The 17813-nt window shown below is 48.5% G+C and overlaps 1 protein-coding gene across 1 annotated transcript; it reads left to right on the top strand.

The window, feature by feature from the left end:
* The first annotated feature begins 11896 nt into the window (after positions 1–11896).
* On the top strand, positions 11897–16618 carry LOC116426912 (segmentation polarity homeobox protein engrailed). The gene is made up of 2 exons (XM_031976569.2): positions 11897–13297; positions 15415–16618. The coding sequence occupies exons 1-2, from the start codon at positions 12604–12606 to the stop codon at positions 15768–15770; spliced, it is 1050 nt and encodes a 349-aa protein (XP_031832429.1). The 5' UTR covers positions 11897–12603; the 3' UTR covers positions 15771–16618.
* Positions 16619–17813: the final 1195 nt, after the last annotated feature.

Below are 17813 nucleotides of genomic sequence, written 5' to 3'. Positions count from 1 at the left end.
CTGTTTTCTCCAGAGATGAATCAAGAAGCTGGAACAGCCAACGGAAGACGGTTGTTGCGGCGAAAGAAACGCGTGATCCTCTTAATCGACTCTGAGATCAAGCGAACACCTACGCCCTACGTAGGTAAACGGATGTTTGTCCGCGGAAACAAGATCGGCCGTCGTAAACGGGCTTTGTAAAACATCGGGCAGAGGAGGCGGACGGAAACCACCGTGAACGATCCTTTCCACGGATTTCGGGACGGTTCAGCAAGGTGGTACGTTTATCCGCGAGATTCGTTCCAGGCTCGAGGTCCGAGAATTTCCTGAGCCCTCTTCGTAGCGGAGTCGAAACGTCGACCCTGACCTACTGTGCCCCGGTCGAAGGGATCACCGTAGGTTCACCGGTACCTTGGAAGTTAATCGGCAAATCCTGTTTGCTCGGGGCCCCAGCTTTCGACACGCTCGTCCTTTCGCCCTTCGGGCGCGCGTTCCCTGTTTTCCCTGACACGCATCGTCACCTCTCGGCCGGCTGATGTCAAAACAGATCAGCGGGATCTCTGTTCTTCGGAAAGAAAGCCGAGGATTTTCTCGGGAAGAAAACATTTGCCGTTCAAGCGGAAAAGGGGAGAAAGAGGAGAAGTTGACTTTTAAATCGAGGAAAATAGGTGCCTTCCTCCGTTTATAGAGTACAACTATGGAAAGGAGAAATGTTGATCATAGCTGCGTGTATTAAAAAGAGGAAGATGCGGTCTTCTTAGGGGTTCGCCGATGTTCAAGATTATAGGAGAAACATGAGAGAAAAATTAACATATTTCGTGAAGACTCATTCTGTGACTCGTGAATGGATATAATAGAAGGTTTTAGAATAACTGCGTACTACAGTGATTCCCTCTGTCGCAGGTATATGGAGAGTGTTGTTTTTGGAATGGAAGGGATGGCCGAGCAACCGGAACACGAATTTTCCTGCCGCTGCTGGTCAGGGATGTTGTGCGACATTTCTAAAGGGGAACACCGGATTTTCTGCCAGCACCGGGTAAACGTAAACACGACTTATGACTTTTTAAGCCGGATGATCCGTCTCCGGATAAATATTCCGGGCATTGAACGGCGAAACCGAGGATTACTGTAAATCACGGGCGGATTTTACGATGTAACGCTGCCAGGTTAAGTCGCCGAACGGCGGCCGCCTTGTTTTGCACCGTACAATCGTCGTGGAACAATTAAAATCGCAATGCTGATGGTAATCTAAAAATTACTCGAGCTTTCTCCAATGTCTTCAACTGGATCACGGTTAGGATTTCAATTATCGATGATAAATTTCGAACGGTTATATTTTCACGAAATTCTGAAGAATCTTTAAGCGAGATTCCGAAATCTGAAATATTTCTAAGTTCTTTGGGAGCGAGGCGAACATTTTTCCCTCGGGTTCGTGCAACGTCTCTCGGTCCAGCCTGTCAAGGACGACACAGTTTTGACATCTCAGTCACGGGAAATCAGATTATCTCGGCAGGATAACGGACCCCTGTGTCCTGCATCTTGGACAGCCACAGCTCGTCTACCTGTAACGGCTACCTGAAACTTATTTTCTGGTCCAAGTGCGCGCGGCGTCCTTCGTGCCGGACACAGAAAACTTCGAAATGGCTCTTCTGATTCGTCGTATGCCGGGAACGAATCGCTGGCAAAACATCTTTACTTTCTAGATTCCTTGCGACCGGAGAGATTCGAATCGGAGAAATGGCGAAAGACCTTCAGGTTTAACCCCTTGGCCCGGAGGGAACTTAACTCGACTTTTATGACTCCGAAAACGATACGCTTTTACTGGAAAGTCTACTACAGTTTTTCCATCGGAGTTAGTTTGCATAAAAATGGTAATTTTGAAATTGTGTTTTCACAGTGCGATATCATTGATTAGAATTTAAGTGCTCAATATGCTTAAAGAGAGATCTTAACCTATTAACTTATTTATTCGCCATTAACTATAATTAAAATCCGTACGAAACACTGGGGAACGATTAAAATTAGATTATACCAAAATCCAGTTAAAAATCAAAGAAATCCACGAACACCACATCGAGATCATTGAATCTTCAAATATGAGTTACATTAAAAAGTGAGAGTTGTCGTTCCTTCTTCGTTATAAATGAAAGTTCCGTGCACGATTGGTGAAGTAGAAATTTTTCAATAACATCCGTTCGGGTTCGATCTCTTGACCGGTACGAAATGATCCGACGAATTCTCGTGGGTAGGTGGAATTCCTGCCATTTTCATTGCGGAGCGAATGCTCGGGTATTCGGGGGAGAAGAATGCGAAGGTTTCCGTCGCGCGGGCGAAAAATCGTGCCTGTAGGAAAAATCACTCTGCTCACAGGTCACCGTGACGAAATCGATGGCCCTTTCAGGTTCTGGCCGGCCTTTTCCGGTGATAACAATCCGGATGGAACGAATCGTGTTTTCGAAACATCGGACGCCTTTGCTACGATTCCCGGAGTCGCGCATCGTCAGCCGAGAATGGCGACACCTGCGCCACGTTTTCGAGCGAAACTAATCCGAGGACTGGCATCCACAGACCTTCCGTGAACTCCTCAGTTTTTTCCTGACCACTGTTTGCCCTCTGACACGCGTGAAGCCCTTTTATAGAAAAATTTGTTTTCAACCATGTTCGAACGCCGCACGAGAGGTCGAGAAATTGGACAGAGTAATTTTCCTGGAATCATATGGGAGAAAATTATACCCGTCGCGGATAATTGGGTTTAATTACAAGATTACTAGCCAAATACAAAGTGCTTTAGAACCGCTACTCGAGGCTTAACTAGCTGCTAAGCGAAGTCTCGTTATACGTACAGTCGGAAACAAAATTCCTGTTTGCTAACAAGCATGATTACACCGTAATGGTCTTTTTATTCGTTAACATGTACGTTAACGCGTACGCATAATCGCGCGCCATTAGCATTGTATATTCCTTACAGAATGGTATTCGTCATAATCAAGAAGTTAATGAGATTTTTTTATCATGTTTCCTTGATACTTTGTAAAGTAAATCGGCTGTAAGAGAACGGTACAATGTTTTGTGCGCATTCAAAGATTCTTTCTTGTGGGAAATAAAATATTAATAAATAGTGTACATATGTGAACTTTGGCAAATCAATTTTAAGATATATATGTTTCAAAGAACTTCATCGATATTTTCAATTGTGTAATGATTTATCAAAGAAATAGTTTAATTTTTAAGTTTATTGAAGGTCGAAAGCAGCGGCTGACTTTCGTTGGTATTCGAAGTCTGGCACCAGGGATGACCGACACGCGTACAAAAGGGATCCGTGTCTTATTGTTCATTGCGGTGAGAGATCCTGCGGCCCACCAGTCAGGAGAAGGGGCCTGGTAGTCGGAGAAGGGTTTGTTTATACTCAGGCTTTACAGGGGGCCTCATTGTTCGCTGTGACCAATTGCGCGGCAGGGGGCACCTCGCTCAGGAAACGCTCTTCTTTTTCATTCTCGGCTGAAAACGTTTTCAGGTGGACACAGAAAAATTTAGTGGGCCAGCACCTTGCCCTTGGAGTACACTTTCGATTCCATTCTGCCTGCTGAACCTTTTCATCTTCCTTTCTCTAGTAAAAATGAATCTAGTAAACAAGAAAGTCAATGTACCTTGATGTTCAACTTTGCTTCATTCTTTCACTCTCATTTCACAGTCGACAAAAGCTACACGAAATATGTTGAATAAGAGACAATCTAGATAATCCAAAAAGAATCCTCGGTCACTCAACATCAATATTTCCTCGCGACGTTCAATCCCGAGCCATACTCCCGGACACATAATCGGAAAAAGGCAAGACGCGGGGCAGCTCGGACGCAAGAAGAATCTAAAATTCAATGAACCATCGGGACACGAGTAGGTTCGCTTGAAAATTCATGAGCCTCGCAAGAACAAATTCATCGTTCCGATTACTTCCCTCTGCCCCGATAATCCGAGATCCATTTAAACCGTCCCCGGTACGGGATGCGCCATTACCAGCGTCGGAAATCACGGCGCGGAATATCGGCCCGCGATCGCGGGGCCCAGCCGCGCGCGGCAAGTGTAAAGTTTACACGCATTTCGCATCGAAATTCCTAATGCAACGATTAAACCCCTCCGGCTCTTTGTGGTCGGTAGAATCCCAGGAATCTCCCCTCGGAACCTCGACCAGCTTGTCCAACTTCCGAAGGAAGCCCAGCCGTCCCCGTTCGGACGGCCTGATGGAAAAATCCTCTCGGAGACGTGTCTGAAAAATCGTTCGTCACGTGGCAGTGGCGATCCCGCAGCCGCGGCAGGTATGTCCGAGCTTCGAACGCCTCGCGGTGGAAACCTGATTAACAGCGAAGAAGAAGAAGAAGCGGTTCGCTCGATCTCCCTGATTCATCGCGCAATAATCGACTCTGGAATCCTCCATCACGCGGCCCCGGCATCAGCGCAGCGCGTTTAACGCGGGGACCCGAGACGGGCCCAAGGACCGCCATAACCGTGAACTTCTTTCCGCTTAATGCTTCCACTATTACACGGGGAACCTGTTTCTCTCCCGGAGCAGCGGTTGCAACACCGTGCCCAGGCCCAGGCTAATTTTCTTTTCCGCCGCGAAATCTTTCCGCGGGAGCATCGTGTATACGATCTCGCCGGCGCGGCGTCGCTGGGAATATCGACGCGGCCAGGTGGGCCGTATCCCGCCGCCGAGGGGGCCTCTCGCGTCGCGGCCGCTCGGCGCAGCACGATCCCCGGCCGTCCGGCTCATCTACTTAACTTGTGGCGAGCGTTCCGCGCGCAGTCGTCGTCCGGCTCGTTACCAGGCCGGCGAAGGGACCCACCGACCATTAGAATAGGAGAAGGCGAGCGGGACCCTCTCGCTCGCGCGATCGGGCCGGCCAGGGCGACCGCCATATTCGGCCCGGCCGAGGTGCTGGATTACGCAGAACACGTACCAATTTTACATCGGCTTCCTCGAGGCGGTCTCCTGCCCACCACCCTTCCCCGTCCCCCCCGTCCGCTCGTATTCGTGCGTTTTTAGCCCGACTCAGGCCCTTCCTCCCTTCGGTCTCGCGTGTATACACGGGACCGTTCGCTCGCTCGTAAATGGATTAATGTGATTAACGGGCACCGAGAAAAAGTCTCGTCCGGTAATTGGTTCTCCTGTCGGGCTCAGGGGGGCAGGGCGAGGGGGCTGGGCCTGGGATACGCGGAGTCGTATTGTTCGTGTTCGCGGGGCCGGACAAGACGGCAGAATGCAGTTTAGGGACGGCTGTAAAAAATCTGAGTGACGAGGCGAACCTATGCCACCGGGTTTCCCTGTTTCTTCGGCCAGACGGTTTAGAACCAGCCGGAAAAAATACGACCGAGGAGAATACGAACGATCTCGTTAATCGCGGCTGCGCGCGCGGCCGTGCTGGACGTTTGATAACGAAGACCCGCGGGGTTTCTAGCGGCTAATGGTTTCCTGTGTGCTCCACTCGCCGCCGATGGCCGTCCGCTTGCTCTTTTAGGGGGTTGGGGCTGCGTTTGTCGCCGTGTTTCGGTTCGTTCGGGGGAATTGAATATTCGTCGCGAGACGCGGACGCTGCGAGTACGTAAAAGGGTGGTTTTAATCGATCTCGTGCTGGAAATTGTAAGCACGTATTTACTTTCCGCGTTATCGCTTCAACGTTGGATGCATAGAAGCGCGCGCTTTTGTATATTTTTAACCCCTTGGAGAAAGGAATTCTAGAGGGTGTAGGGTTTGATGTTGAATGTTTTCCAGATGAGACACTAATATTTAGTGGTTCTCAGAAAATATTACTGGAGTAGTTTCTATCTTTCAAAAGAATCGTTTCGTCTCCTATTATCTTCTTCATTCTTCTTCATTTTCCGCTATTTCAATCTAACATTCTCATAGCAATAGCAATCGTTCTGTACAGTTTGTCTAGCTACACAGAAAATAAGAGAAAAAGGAAAAAGAAAGTAAAAGGATTAAAAGACTATCTTGCCAAGAATAACGGAAGACCTCGTTGGTTGATAATGTGTTACGATAACACCAGTCGCCTAAATCTATCAGTCAAAAGCAGAGCGTTTCGCGAGGCGCAATCAAACGTGCCCGGCCGATTCGCCGAAGCGCCACCGTCCCAATTTTACCGAGGGCACTTTCACCGGGACCGACTCTCCCCGTCCGACGGAACCTGGGGAGGAGCGTCCCGACGCGACGCGGGACAACCGAGGCGCGCTCCACCTCGTCCATCACCTCCCCGCCGATAAATCAGTACACTTTGCGGTTCCCCATCGTGTTAGAACGGTTCATAAGCAGCGCACCGCTTCCCCCCCAGGGTGCGGTTATCTTCGCATGTACCGGGTGTACATTATCTCAAGGTACCCGGCGTATAAATATAGCCGGGCGATCGCGGGACACGTAACAGCCCGTGAAAACGAGCAGCGGACGCAGACGCTGTTCCATGGAGTAGGGGGAAACTGGCGAGTCGGTGGTGGAGAAGGAGCGAGGGTGTCGGAGGACGCATCATCCCTCCGCAGCAGGGGAGGTGGGAGTGGTCGAGTGTTTATAAACGGGATTAGGGGAATCATCGGCGGTGTCTCGTGTTGCGCAGGGGTGTGTCTGGTCTGGCAGCGAGGGAGAAAGCGAGAGGACCGAAGGGGAGGAAGAGTGACAGAGGGGCGGAGAGAAAGAGACGGGGAGTGCACTTTGGCGGATGTATGTACGACAGGCCTGGCCGTCGGATACTTTCAATCAGGCCGATTGATCGCGTAGTTATCTGGATTCACGCGTCCCGTCGGCTGCATTTATTATCGATGCCCTCGCCGGGCGTAATAAGCGTTCGTGGGGCTCGCCATCGCGTACCCACGATGATCGTAATGATATTGATAAAACGCGACGATTACGGTTACGGGTAATAGATCAACGGAACGAGAGCAGGGCGCGGCAAGAGACAACGACCAGGAGTGAAATAATGTTACAAAGTAAGGAAGGAAAGTGAATACGCGAAGGACGATATAATTTTATGGGGAGTAGGCTGTTATTAAACGGAGGAGAGTGGGATGGACTTTCTGAGGGTGACGTGATTTTATCGGTGACTCAGGGCTTCTCGTCTTGGATGTATCAGCTTGCTTCCGAGAATTTACTTTCCGTTGTAAATATCGTTAGTAAGTGTCTGGTGATATAAAGTAACTCTAATATTCATAAAAATTTCAATTACCAATGTATATCGAAATTGATGACCGAGATGAAACATTCCAGTTCCTAAAGACATTTAGATTCTCGTTCAGATTGCATTTAATTGAACTCTCCTTACATCTTGGTAACCAAGTTCTCGTGATTCATGAAACCTGCCCATCTTCGAAAGTTCCACAAACACATCCAGTCCTTCGTAAGAACAATTCCCCACGCTCGAAGCTCCCAGCGATCCTCCAAATTTTCCCGAACAACCGCGAGAGACCGCGGGAGGATTGCGCTGTATCGGTCCGGACGCGCATGGCTACGCGCAGCCTTCTGCTCCAGAAAATATAGCCGGAGTCTCGAAAAACTGGCGGGAGTGGGAAGAAGCGGCGCGGCGAGCGGGGAGACCGTCCGCACGCGAGGTTGCATGCGGATCGAGCGGAAGGTGGGCGGTGCCGGGCGCCGGCCATGCCCACCGTTTCCCCTCTGGCAGCCGTGTGGTGGGGCCGGGGTGCGCGCGATTGGACGGCAACCGGTTCGCGAGGTCGTACCTGCATTAATTATTCTAAATAAGTCGTCGCCCCTGCGGCGGCTGATTATAGAGTTTGCAGTGCCATAAATAGAACCCGTTTACAAATCGCGTTCGGGGAATAATGATCGCCGCGCGTCCCAGCGAGATCTCCCCCCTCCATCACCCTCCTCCGCCCTCCGCGTCCCGTCGAGTTTTTCGTTTTGCGAGCCCAACGAAAAACCCAATCAATCCCCGACGTACGAGACTCGCGATTGGTCTCGCCCTAGGCGTTTTCTCTTTTGGACTGGCGTCCTTTGGGGAACCGGGCGAGCGTTCTAACGAACGAATTAACTGCGTTTGCCACTGTCCCCCCTCTTAGCCTCGGATCCCGCGCCGGTTCTTGCCCGGAATACATTCGAACAGCGATCTTGGCGCGGGAGATGGATGACAGTGTGTCGAACCTTGAAATAGAAAGAGCCCTTTTGGCGTCCCTTAGTTCGCTCGACGGACTTATGGGCCCAGGGAGAATGAATTAACAGCTGACTCGGTTTTTCGTCTAGCGAGCCCTACCGGCCGTGATCGATTCGGAGATGCATCGCAGTGTCAAGACCCGGGACAAGAAGAGAGTATTCTTAACTCTGCTGCCGCCGGGATTTATAATTTCGTTTTACACGAGTACGCTGATCTTATAAACGATTATAGCGACGATAATCTGCATAGTTTTAGCGTCCGTGTGACTGCGCCGATGTATGGAGAGTGGTACACGATGGGAATGATATTTGTTAATGTGTTGTACATGATAATGAGAATGCTGATGGTGCATATCAGTGAGATTAAACGGCGTTGTTGTCAAACCTGATCCTGAGTATTTTTATAGAGTTATATATTTTAATCCTTAATTTAAGCAGCAAGGGTCTATATCTTTGTCGGTTGCTTTTTATTCGAGAAACGGTTGAACCAGGTAGGCATTCAACGAACGGAAATTTATAATTTCAATGATATATTTACCAGAATATTTTTTCTGAAACTTTAGAACAAATGAAAGAACAGATGTTAGACTTCATCTACTCAATTTCATAATATCCAGCTAAAATTTAACACTGATTGCTAAACAATGAATCATTCACAACAAATCCGTGTATATCGAGAGTTATATTTTTTCATTCGGAAGACGACGGTTCTGGTGACTGTAGGAATATCGATACCCCATATCTTTTTTCCCGTTTCGCTTGAAAACTGGCATAGACCACGGCTGGTTTCATAGACTGGGGCTACAATTGATGGATAGACACGTTAACGTTATTTATAGCGGCTGTCTCTATTATTGTTCTAACACGAATCGAGTTGGCGACTAACGATCGCTTTGTGGCTCACGTGGCAGCTGGTATCCCCTATAGGCGTGGTCATTAATAAAACTGTAGACCGTAACAACGATCTTACACGTTTCTTCGCGGACGCCAGCGTTGGCGGAACAAAGGAATCACCTTCTGCCCCCCTGCCCCTCTCCTGTCAGTCGATCTGACCGCAGTTGTGTACCGATCAAATTTTAAAAGCCGCTCGCTCGAACGAGCCCGAGCTAACGGGCTTCTAACGAGTTAACTTACGGAAACAGGTGTATCGGTGCCCGGAAAATTGACGGACAAGTACTTTATCTGTAACGGTCGGTGTTACGATATTTGCATTACTGATCAAAGCCACGAACGGGTCGTATTTCCATGGTTATCGGTCGCTTTTCCGTTAGTTTTAATTACGGTTGCCCCGTTAACCTCGCGATCATTAACCATTCACTCCCACAAATACTCCTTTAGTGTAGGTTATTTATATATATACACATGAACATAAATATATTTATGTAAGTTGAAAGCGTTGAATTAAATTATTTGAAATTTTAATAAAATATGAAAGTCCGGTTTACGTTTATTGTAGACTCTGATCTGCAATTAATGGGAATTAATGTATGCTGTCGCGTGTAACCACGCGAGCCGACAGATGAACTCGGTAACGGAGTTTAATTTGCAGCGTTTTTAACGACGTCCCGTTATAAATCTCGCGTGTTTTTAATGAACGTGCTCCGGCACTTTCGTGTCGCTATCGAATTACGCTTCCGCGGGACAAGAGAGTATCGCGCGATTAGACGTTCGAGGGGGCTAATGGCTGTAATTTTCTTTCCACCGGTTAATGGCGGAGTGTGTCGTCACTGCTTCTAACGACCCTCATTACTGAATCGTCGACACTTACGCGATAAAAATCTGCGGGAACGATGGAGAAATCTGCACCTCGAGACATACATTTTCCTACGTTCGAACTCTATATTTTCATCTCCAATGAATCGTTTCGAATAATCGCGTACGGAATATCTCTGCCTACCCTCTCTGCTCGACAAACGTAATTGAAATAAATTTTTCAGTCCGCGCGAGACGTTCGCCGGTCACATTATAACCAAATAGGATTGCCGTATTAATTTGCTCGAGGTAGAATTCTACCCGCGATGTAATTTAGCAAGTTAATTACGGTCTGGTGAGTTGAGAATTTATGAATCTTATCAGCGATGCAAGATAGTCCAACAAAGTGAAAAAGTGTTCGGTGTTCCTTCGGAAGAGGTGCGCTTCATTTCCATTAATTTGTATGTGCAGATATGAAAAAGTTCTTGAGCGAACGTGTCAACCAGTTATGATAAAAATGTAACGCCTTCGGTTATGTACGACTGTCGGAAGTACGGTCGGGAAATTGGCGGCTAAAATCTTAATAGCAATCTTTAAGAAATCAATTAAAACCAAACATTAATCAGATCTGTTGCAGGTTTGCTATTTTCTTACCGCAACGAAACCATTCGGGGAAGAGCTTAGTTTTTATTTTACGTTGCAAGTGTGTTAAGATTTTCGTTTCAATTTAATTTAATGTAAACTACCACTATACATGTTTACGCTTTAATGATTGTAAAAATATATTGCCTGGGCACGGAATCTTACTCCGAAAATCTTAAAATTCCTTAAAGAAAGGTAATAATTTAGAAATACAAATAATATAATTCAAAGCATGGAGTTACGAATGTAAATTGGGCAGAAATTTTCGCAATTTTAAAATCACTATCCAAGATCCACCGCCTGCAGGAAACGAACGTTCGAAACGTGACTCACGTGACAACAGACACTCGAAATTTGGAAAGATAACGAGAAGAGAATGGGCGCAGAACGAAGACTGCAGATGAACATCTGCCGCGGGATAATACATTTGTTCGGAAACCGTCGTGAAAGTCCCCTCTCCACTCCTCGAAAAAAAAGGAAAGAGGAAAGGTGAAAGAGCTACATGTTCAGGCAAATTTTTGTATAAAGCAATTTCGACGGCGCGTATGATAAAATCCACGTCGGTGAGGGAACGCTCGTCGCCTCGAAGAAATGAATTAGCCGGCTCTACTCGCCAGAAGCCCGGAGTGGGGAGTAACAAAAGTATGGAGTAGTGGGTATCGAATGGTGGGAGGGGAGGCGATGTAGGCGTGGCTACGCGGGGAGGGGCAAACGTGTGGGCGAGATCTCGACGCGAGTCAATGGTGGGAGAACGAAACGGGGCGGGGAGAAGCCGACGATTTTACTGACATTCCCAGTGGCGCGGATACGGTGTCTTCAAGTAAAATCGCTGGATAAACGTAACTCCGACTAGACGAGCCCTCCTTCCCTCGCACAATTGTCAACATTACAAAAATACAGTTGCAATTCTTTCGTTGAAAGTAGAATCGTGAACTAATCGTCGTTACAAATTATAGAATCGAACTTAGAAACAGAAATAATTCTAAGGTAACAGTTCTTCGATGTTAAAGACTTTAAAAGTAAAAGTTTACATTGTCGTGGGCCATTCGATGCTTAATTAACCAAATCCAGCATTTCATAAGGATTCAATTGTTCCAGGCGATCAAGCGAAAGAGGCATAATTCCAAGGGGACGGAGAAGGCTAAGCTTTCTTCCCGGGAAGGGTAATAGGCGAAAGAGGAAAAAGAGTATTGGAGAGGACAAAAATCTCGTCACAGTTGGAACGAGACTGGAACGTTGCAGTGGGATCGATCGCGGTAGAACCGTAGGCCCCAGCCCCCTACTATCTGTGCCACTGGTGGTGGGGATGGCAGACGGGTGGGAGCCAGGGTAGATCCTTACGGCGGTAGGCGGAGCCAGTGACTGAAGAGTTAATAGAGATACAATCGAGGGTGTCTAGTGCACTGCACTCCGGGTCGGGGCGTAGGAGGAGTGAAGGGGCGCGCGGGGGACGGTGGGGAAAGCGGTAAGTAGGGACCACAGGTCCCCTAGTTTAGACATCACTGAGCGACGGATGGACAGCCAGTCAGACCCGTCACAGCACTCGCTCGAGTCCTCGGAAACCTCGAGAAAAGCCAATACCAAGGGGACCTCTCTGGGTCTTGGAGGTGATCCAGCCGTCGAACCGTTAATCTCGCTTCGGGCAACCAGTGACGCCGGACGCAGTTAGGTGGGCCTGTCACGTGTGACGCAACGTCACACGCAGCTTCATCGCGATCAGATTACGCAACGCGTCGGTGGACCGAGGACCTCGCGGAACTCGATGACAATCTTGTGCTGACGAACAATCCAGTGAAGATCGAGAGAAAGACAGAGATACAGAAGGAAGGAGAAAGAGAGAAGGACAGAGACAGCTAGATAGAAAGAGACAACAACAGGCACACCAATAGACCCTATGTGACACGTGCGCAGTGACATCGTAAAAACTTGGAAAATCTCGAATTGTGTTAGTGTCCGGACCAGTGTCAAACGCGTCGACTGTCAACCACGCGTAATCGGAGCACGACCGTAGTGACAAGTGTGAACCTGTGTCTCTTAAACATGACGATTGGAGATTAGCACCGGGAACTGTCAACGAATCGTTGCTACGAAAACCGACAGAGCAGTAATAAAGATAACACAGGCTGATCGATACGGTTCATAAAATGAGCGTAGCTCTCGTGACGATGGATTCCGCGTACGGTCTTCGACTGGGCCTGAGCAACCACCACCATCATCACCACCATCATCCTCACCGGGTGCGCTCGCCGGAGAGCCACGTGGTTCCGCGGCAGGAACAACCGCAAGATCACAAGGAAGACATTGAAACGCCGTTGAGGTTCAGCGTGGTCAACATCCTGAGACCCGACTTCGGCCGCGAGGCGATCCTCAACACGAAAGCGCCGAAACAGGCAAGTCTAGCGGCCGGACACCCGACGACCATACCGGTCCCGATCCCGCGGCACAGTCCCCTCTCGCTACCGCGGGATTTGAGCCTGTCCTCGAGCCGACTATCGCCCTCGAGGCCCCAGCCGGCCAGTTTTTCGGTGCACCGGGACAGAGACCTGTTTTCTTCGCATTGCGGGCTAACCTCGCCACTTCAGAGGAGCGCGGGCCTCAGCAGGAGCGGAAGCCTCGAGAGCCTGGCCAGCAGCAGGAGCTCCGTGACCGGAAGCTCAGTGACTGGAGCACCGTCCCTCGGCTCCACCTCGTCCACCATCAGCGGTGACTCGTTGAGCGGAGAGAGCACCGCCAGCAGCACGTCGAACACGGCCGCCAATCAGCCGGCCACGTTGAACGGGCAGAGCCCTTGGCCCGCGTGGGTTTACTGCACTAGATATTCGGACAGACCGTCTTCCGGTAAGTTTCTTTTTTCTTAAACGTTCAGAAGGTACGGAGCATTGAGATTAAGGGAAAGAAGTTTGCTAAATATACATATGGTTAGGTACAGGTATGAGATATTTGTACAGTACTATTGTAGACTGCTTGCGAGGTTAGAGGTGATATAATCGGAAGATCGAACGTAGCTAAGAGGAACAACAATGACAATTTATTCGTGGCTCGATCGACGGATAACTCCTTCGGCCGTGGACATTCGTCCGCGTTTCAGTTACATCCCCGTTAACAGATGGATAGATACGTCTCAGTTAATCGCGGGTATCAAGGAAGTCGTCGGGGACAACTAAGTAACCGATACTCACCGTTTCTCGTACCGCCATTTCTCAGTATCCATTTTAATCGATTTACTCCGGCGACCGTTACATCTGGAAACCAGTTCCTATGGAAATCGCGATGGCGTTTCCTCCGTTGGCGCTAGGAAACAGTCGCAGGACGCTATCGAAAAATCGGTCGCGGCGCATAAAGCTCGCCTAATTGCGCCTAGCCGCGCGCCGCGATCAGATTTCATAAAGAAATGCCTACCAGTTTCTCGTGCGCCGTCGTTCCAGTTCCGATTTAGTGTCACCGGCATCGTCGCATGACCGTCGATTTTAACTGTTACGGTCGTTGCATAGCTTATGTATAATTGCCGACTCGAACGTTGGCCCCCCCACCCCCCCGGATTGAACGTACAACTCGATACCACCTGCGCCCGTTCGCAGAACCTAATTGCCCGCGAACTTATATCCGCTATCTACCCTTCGTAAGCTATCGTTCTGTCCTAGATATCGCGTATCCGAGGTCCTGCGCGTCTAGGGTGGTCCTACAGCTGATGATCGTGTTGCTAATTACCACCAATCGCGATCCGTGTCTTCTTTAATTAAAGAGAAGGGTGATCGATCGGAGCGGCAGACAAGGGATCGAGCATCGAGAAGAAATTTTGTGATTTTAGCGAGACAAGATGAGTGATATGCATCCGCGGGGGGTGATTGTGGAGCTAAAGAAAAATAGAGTGGATGGAATGTTTGCTCCATTTGAAGGTCATTAATACTTTACGAATTTACTGGGTACTATTAATCGACGAAATCTTTGCGTAGACTTGTAGAAACAATCCTTCGCGATTAAACGATTTTTTACTTTAACTTCTGTTATTGTACATTCATTTTTATATTTTATAAACTTACGTGTATATACTATACTTGAAATTAAGCTATAGTTGAAATTCGCATTCTTATTATTACACACGGGTAGTATTCTGTCGTTGACTACTCTCCGCTCCGATCAATCACTGTTGGGGTGGCGTCCGCAGGAAGCCACCATTAGAATTTTCATCGGTAGGAACGATTTGTCCCGCGGACGGACCGGTTAAGAAAGTGAACGCGATCCCGTGCCGGTTCGCCGATAGCGGCTGCAGCGGCGGCGGCGGGCGGCGTTTCGATGTTATGCCACTTATAAATATTCATCGTGGTGTACATGCGCCGGGGCTGGCCGGGGCCAGCGGTCACGACTGCGGGGAACATTTTTCCGTCTCCTCCGGCCGGGCACCCAATTTGGTAATACACCGTAATAATCTAAGCACGGCCGATAGCCGGGACAGATAAAACCGCGGGAGCACCGGGTCTAGCGGTGCGCTGAAAAATAAAATGATCCGGCGAGCAACGGCGACAGTGCTCACTCGTGTGTGCGCGCGCGCGCGCGCACGCACGCACACTTCGCGGATAGCCAACAGCGGAGGCCAAGTAAGGATTCAAAAGAAACCTCTCTTTCCGCCCCGCTTAATTACCATTTACATACCTGTCCCGCGGAAAATTGGCCGAACTCTCGCGTTGTCAATAAATCTCGCCGGGCTTTACGTGGCCGCGTGTAACGTCGTTGCTTCTTTTATCTAAAAAGAAATACAGGATCTACGGGGCGGTGGTCGCGCGTACATGAAATCCGAACGCGCCGCTGCCTCTCGCCAGCCACTATTGTATGATAATAATTCGCGGATTTGCTGGCCCTTATCCGGCGAGCGGATCGCTCCCGTTCGAAGATTAGCGGGTTATATCACTTATTTCGCCCGGTTCAGAATGGAGGTATAAATTGGAATGCTGTTGCAGGGCCGAGGACGCGGAGGGTGAAGCGGACGCCGAGCGCGAGCAAGAGCGGCTCGCCGGAAGAGAAGAGACCGAGGACCGCGTTCAGCGCTGAACAATTGGCCAGGCTGAAGCGGGAGTTCGCGGAGAATCGATATCTCACGGAGAGACGGAGGCAGCAGCTGTCCAGGGACCTGGGGTTGAACGAGGCGCAGATCAAGATCTGGTTCCAAAACAAGAGGGCGAAAATCAAGAAGGCGAGCGGCCAGAAGAACCCGCTGGCGCTACAGCTGATGGCCCAAGGACTGTACAATCACTCGACGGTGCCCGTGGACGAGGACGGCGAGGAGATCGTGACCGGCGGCAATCATTCGCACTAACGACGAGAAATGAAAGAGCCGGGTGAAACTTCGTCTCTTCTTTTTCCCCGTCGCTTTTTCAGCCGTCGTCGGCCGTCGGCCGGGCCCTGCCGGACGGCCGGCGCGTAATTAAAAGAAGTCGTGTCCCGCCGACTGTGTCCTCCGCGATACACCGAAAGCGAACCCACGTGTCACGGAATTCGAGTTTCGCGACGGTCGAAAGTACATCTCGCGAGATTCCTACGCGACCAGTTTCAAGATTCGACTTCTGGTTTCAGCTGCGCGAAACGATTTTCTACTCGTTTTCGAGAGTAGAATAGATAAAGTCGTACGCGCACGCCAGGAAAGTGAAATTTTTGCTAGATAATTATGATAGTGACTCGATGATCGGTATTTTGGTTTTGAGATGGACTCGAATTGAGGATTTTCGTGTTTGAGAAGTGTGCGTTGCGTAGACACGATTCTAATAGTCTGGGTCTCGATTCTACCGATCATTATCGATTAGACGCTTAAATTATTTATTTCTCTGTGTATATAGCTGTAAATAGGACTGGTCGTGATGTGTATATGTATCATACGAGATAACGTTAATTGCCGCGCGAAGATTCTATATATTATTCTGTATGTATCAGTGCGCATGGCCGCGTGAATACGAAACGATCTCACACTGTATATTCGTAATTATTGTACAAGCGTACGGACAAATCTGTGTACATACACGTTCGCGTGCATAGTGTACGACACGGGCACGTGTGTGTATACGTATGTGTATATGTTATGCTCTCACGTGTAGACAGACTCGGAAGGTATGCGTATATCCCAGTGTCTCACAATAAGTGGTCGATATAATCTATGTAACCCGCTTACATGTTGCCACCGATTAAATCGAATTAAAAATACATGCTCGTTCCTTCTCTGTTATTTTCCTGTCCTCGAATTCCACTCGGTGCCTCTTCCAGGTGTTCGCGTATCGGAAACAGCAGTACGCTGAATTGTTCACTAGATTTAATCTCGATTAAAGAATAATAGATGAAAAACTTGTTGCGCGTTCTCTTTCGATGTCGTAATTATTGTTAAAAATTATAGAACGGAATTAACTTGAACGCAGGATTTAGTTTATTAGAAGGATCCCGTAAATAATCACGCGAAGAAAAAGATCCCTTTTTATGCTTTAACATCGTATTATAAAAAATTAATTGGTATCAAGTGATCCTTTGGGAAATGGGGATACAGTACTGTTAATGATAGCTGCGCGCAAGTAGTTTGTTTAAAGTCGAATGCTTGTAACGTACGATCGTGGTGCAACTTTCAATCTTTCAATCAATTACAATCGCACTTGAATTTTTAAAGGGTCCGATGTACCGTGTTTTGGTCATTTATTCCTGAAATTCGATAGTCACTTCGGACGGAAATTTAATTAAACCCTTCAAATTGAATATTTAATGTACACTGTGTTGGTTCAATAACATTTGCCCTCATTCCTCACCACCTACCACCGTTCGAACAAAAAAAAAGACGAAACCCGGACACATGGAAGGCTTTTTCTGAATTTCAATTACGTTACGAGTTTATTAAAATATATAGTGGATTACGCGCTGACAGGGCCGATAATTGAACAAAGTTTTCACCTCCCCGCGCGCGCAAACATTTCGCCGCGAGCTACGTGTCGAATCGTAAATTCGCTCATGAATAAATTCGAGCATCAGTTGCGAGCATTCGACAAATTTTTTCGTTGACGATCCATGCCGGAATTATGCAACAACGAGGAGAAAGAAAAAAAATATGAGGAAAAAAGATGGGACGTACACACAAAGAACGGGAGGGACGTTCACGGGTGAATCGATTTCGGGGTGAAAGCGAGACGTCGGCGTAATTAGTAAAATTTACGTGACCGGAGAGATATGCGAGGGCAGGATCGCGCGCGGCCGCGGTGACACGCCGTGACGCGCTAATTGATCCCGAATTAACGAGCCACCCGGTAAACCGTGCGCGACCGACAAATGGAACGTGGCGAGGATGACAGTGCGCGACTAGATCAAACGCGTTCGTTCGTTCGGGCAGCGC

Source organism: Nomia melanderi, chromosome 2 (assembly GCF_051020985.1).
Source record: "Nomia melanderi isolate GNS246 chromosome 2, iyNomMela1, whole genome shotgun sequence".
In the NCBI taxonomy this organism is placed as follows: Eukaryota; Metazoa; Arthropoda; class Insecta; order Hymenoptera; family Halictidae; genus Nomia; species Nomia melanderi.
Note: the sequence above shows the minus strand (reverse complement) of the source record. Positions and strands in the feature narration are given on the sequence as shown.

Bases quoted from the DNA above. Each gene is read 5' to 3' on its own strand.
- LOC116426912 (XM_031976569.2), top strand. From the start codon at position 12,604: ATGAGCGTAGCTCTCGTGACGATGGATTCCGCGTACGGTCTTCGACTG. The intron at 13,298-15,414 runs GTAAGTTTCTTT...ATGCTGTTGCAG, and splicing joins TTCGGACAGACCGTCTTCCG to GGCCGAGGACGCGGAGGGTG.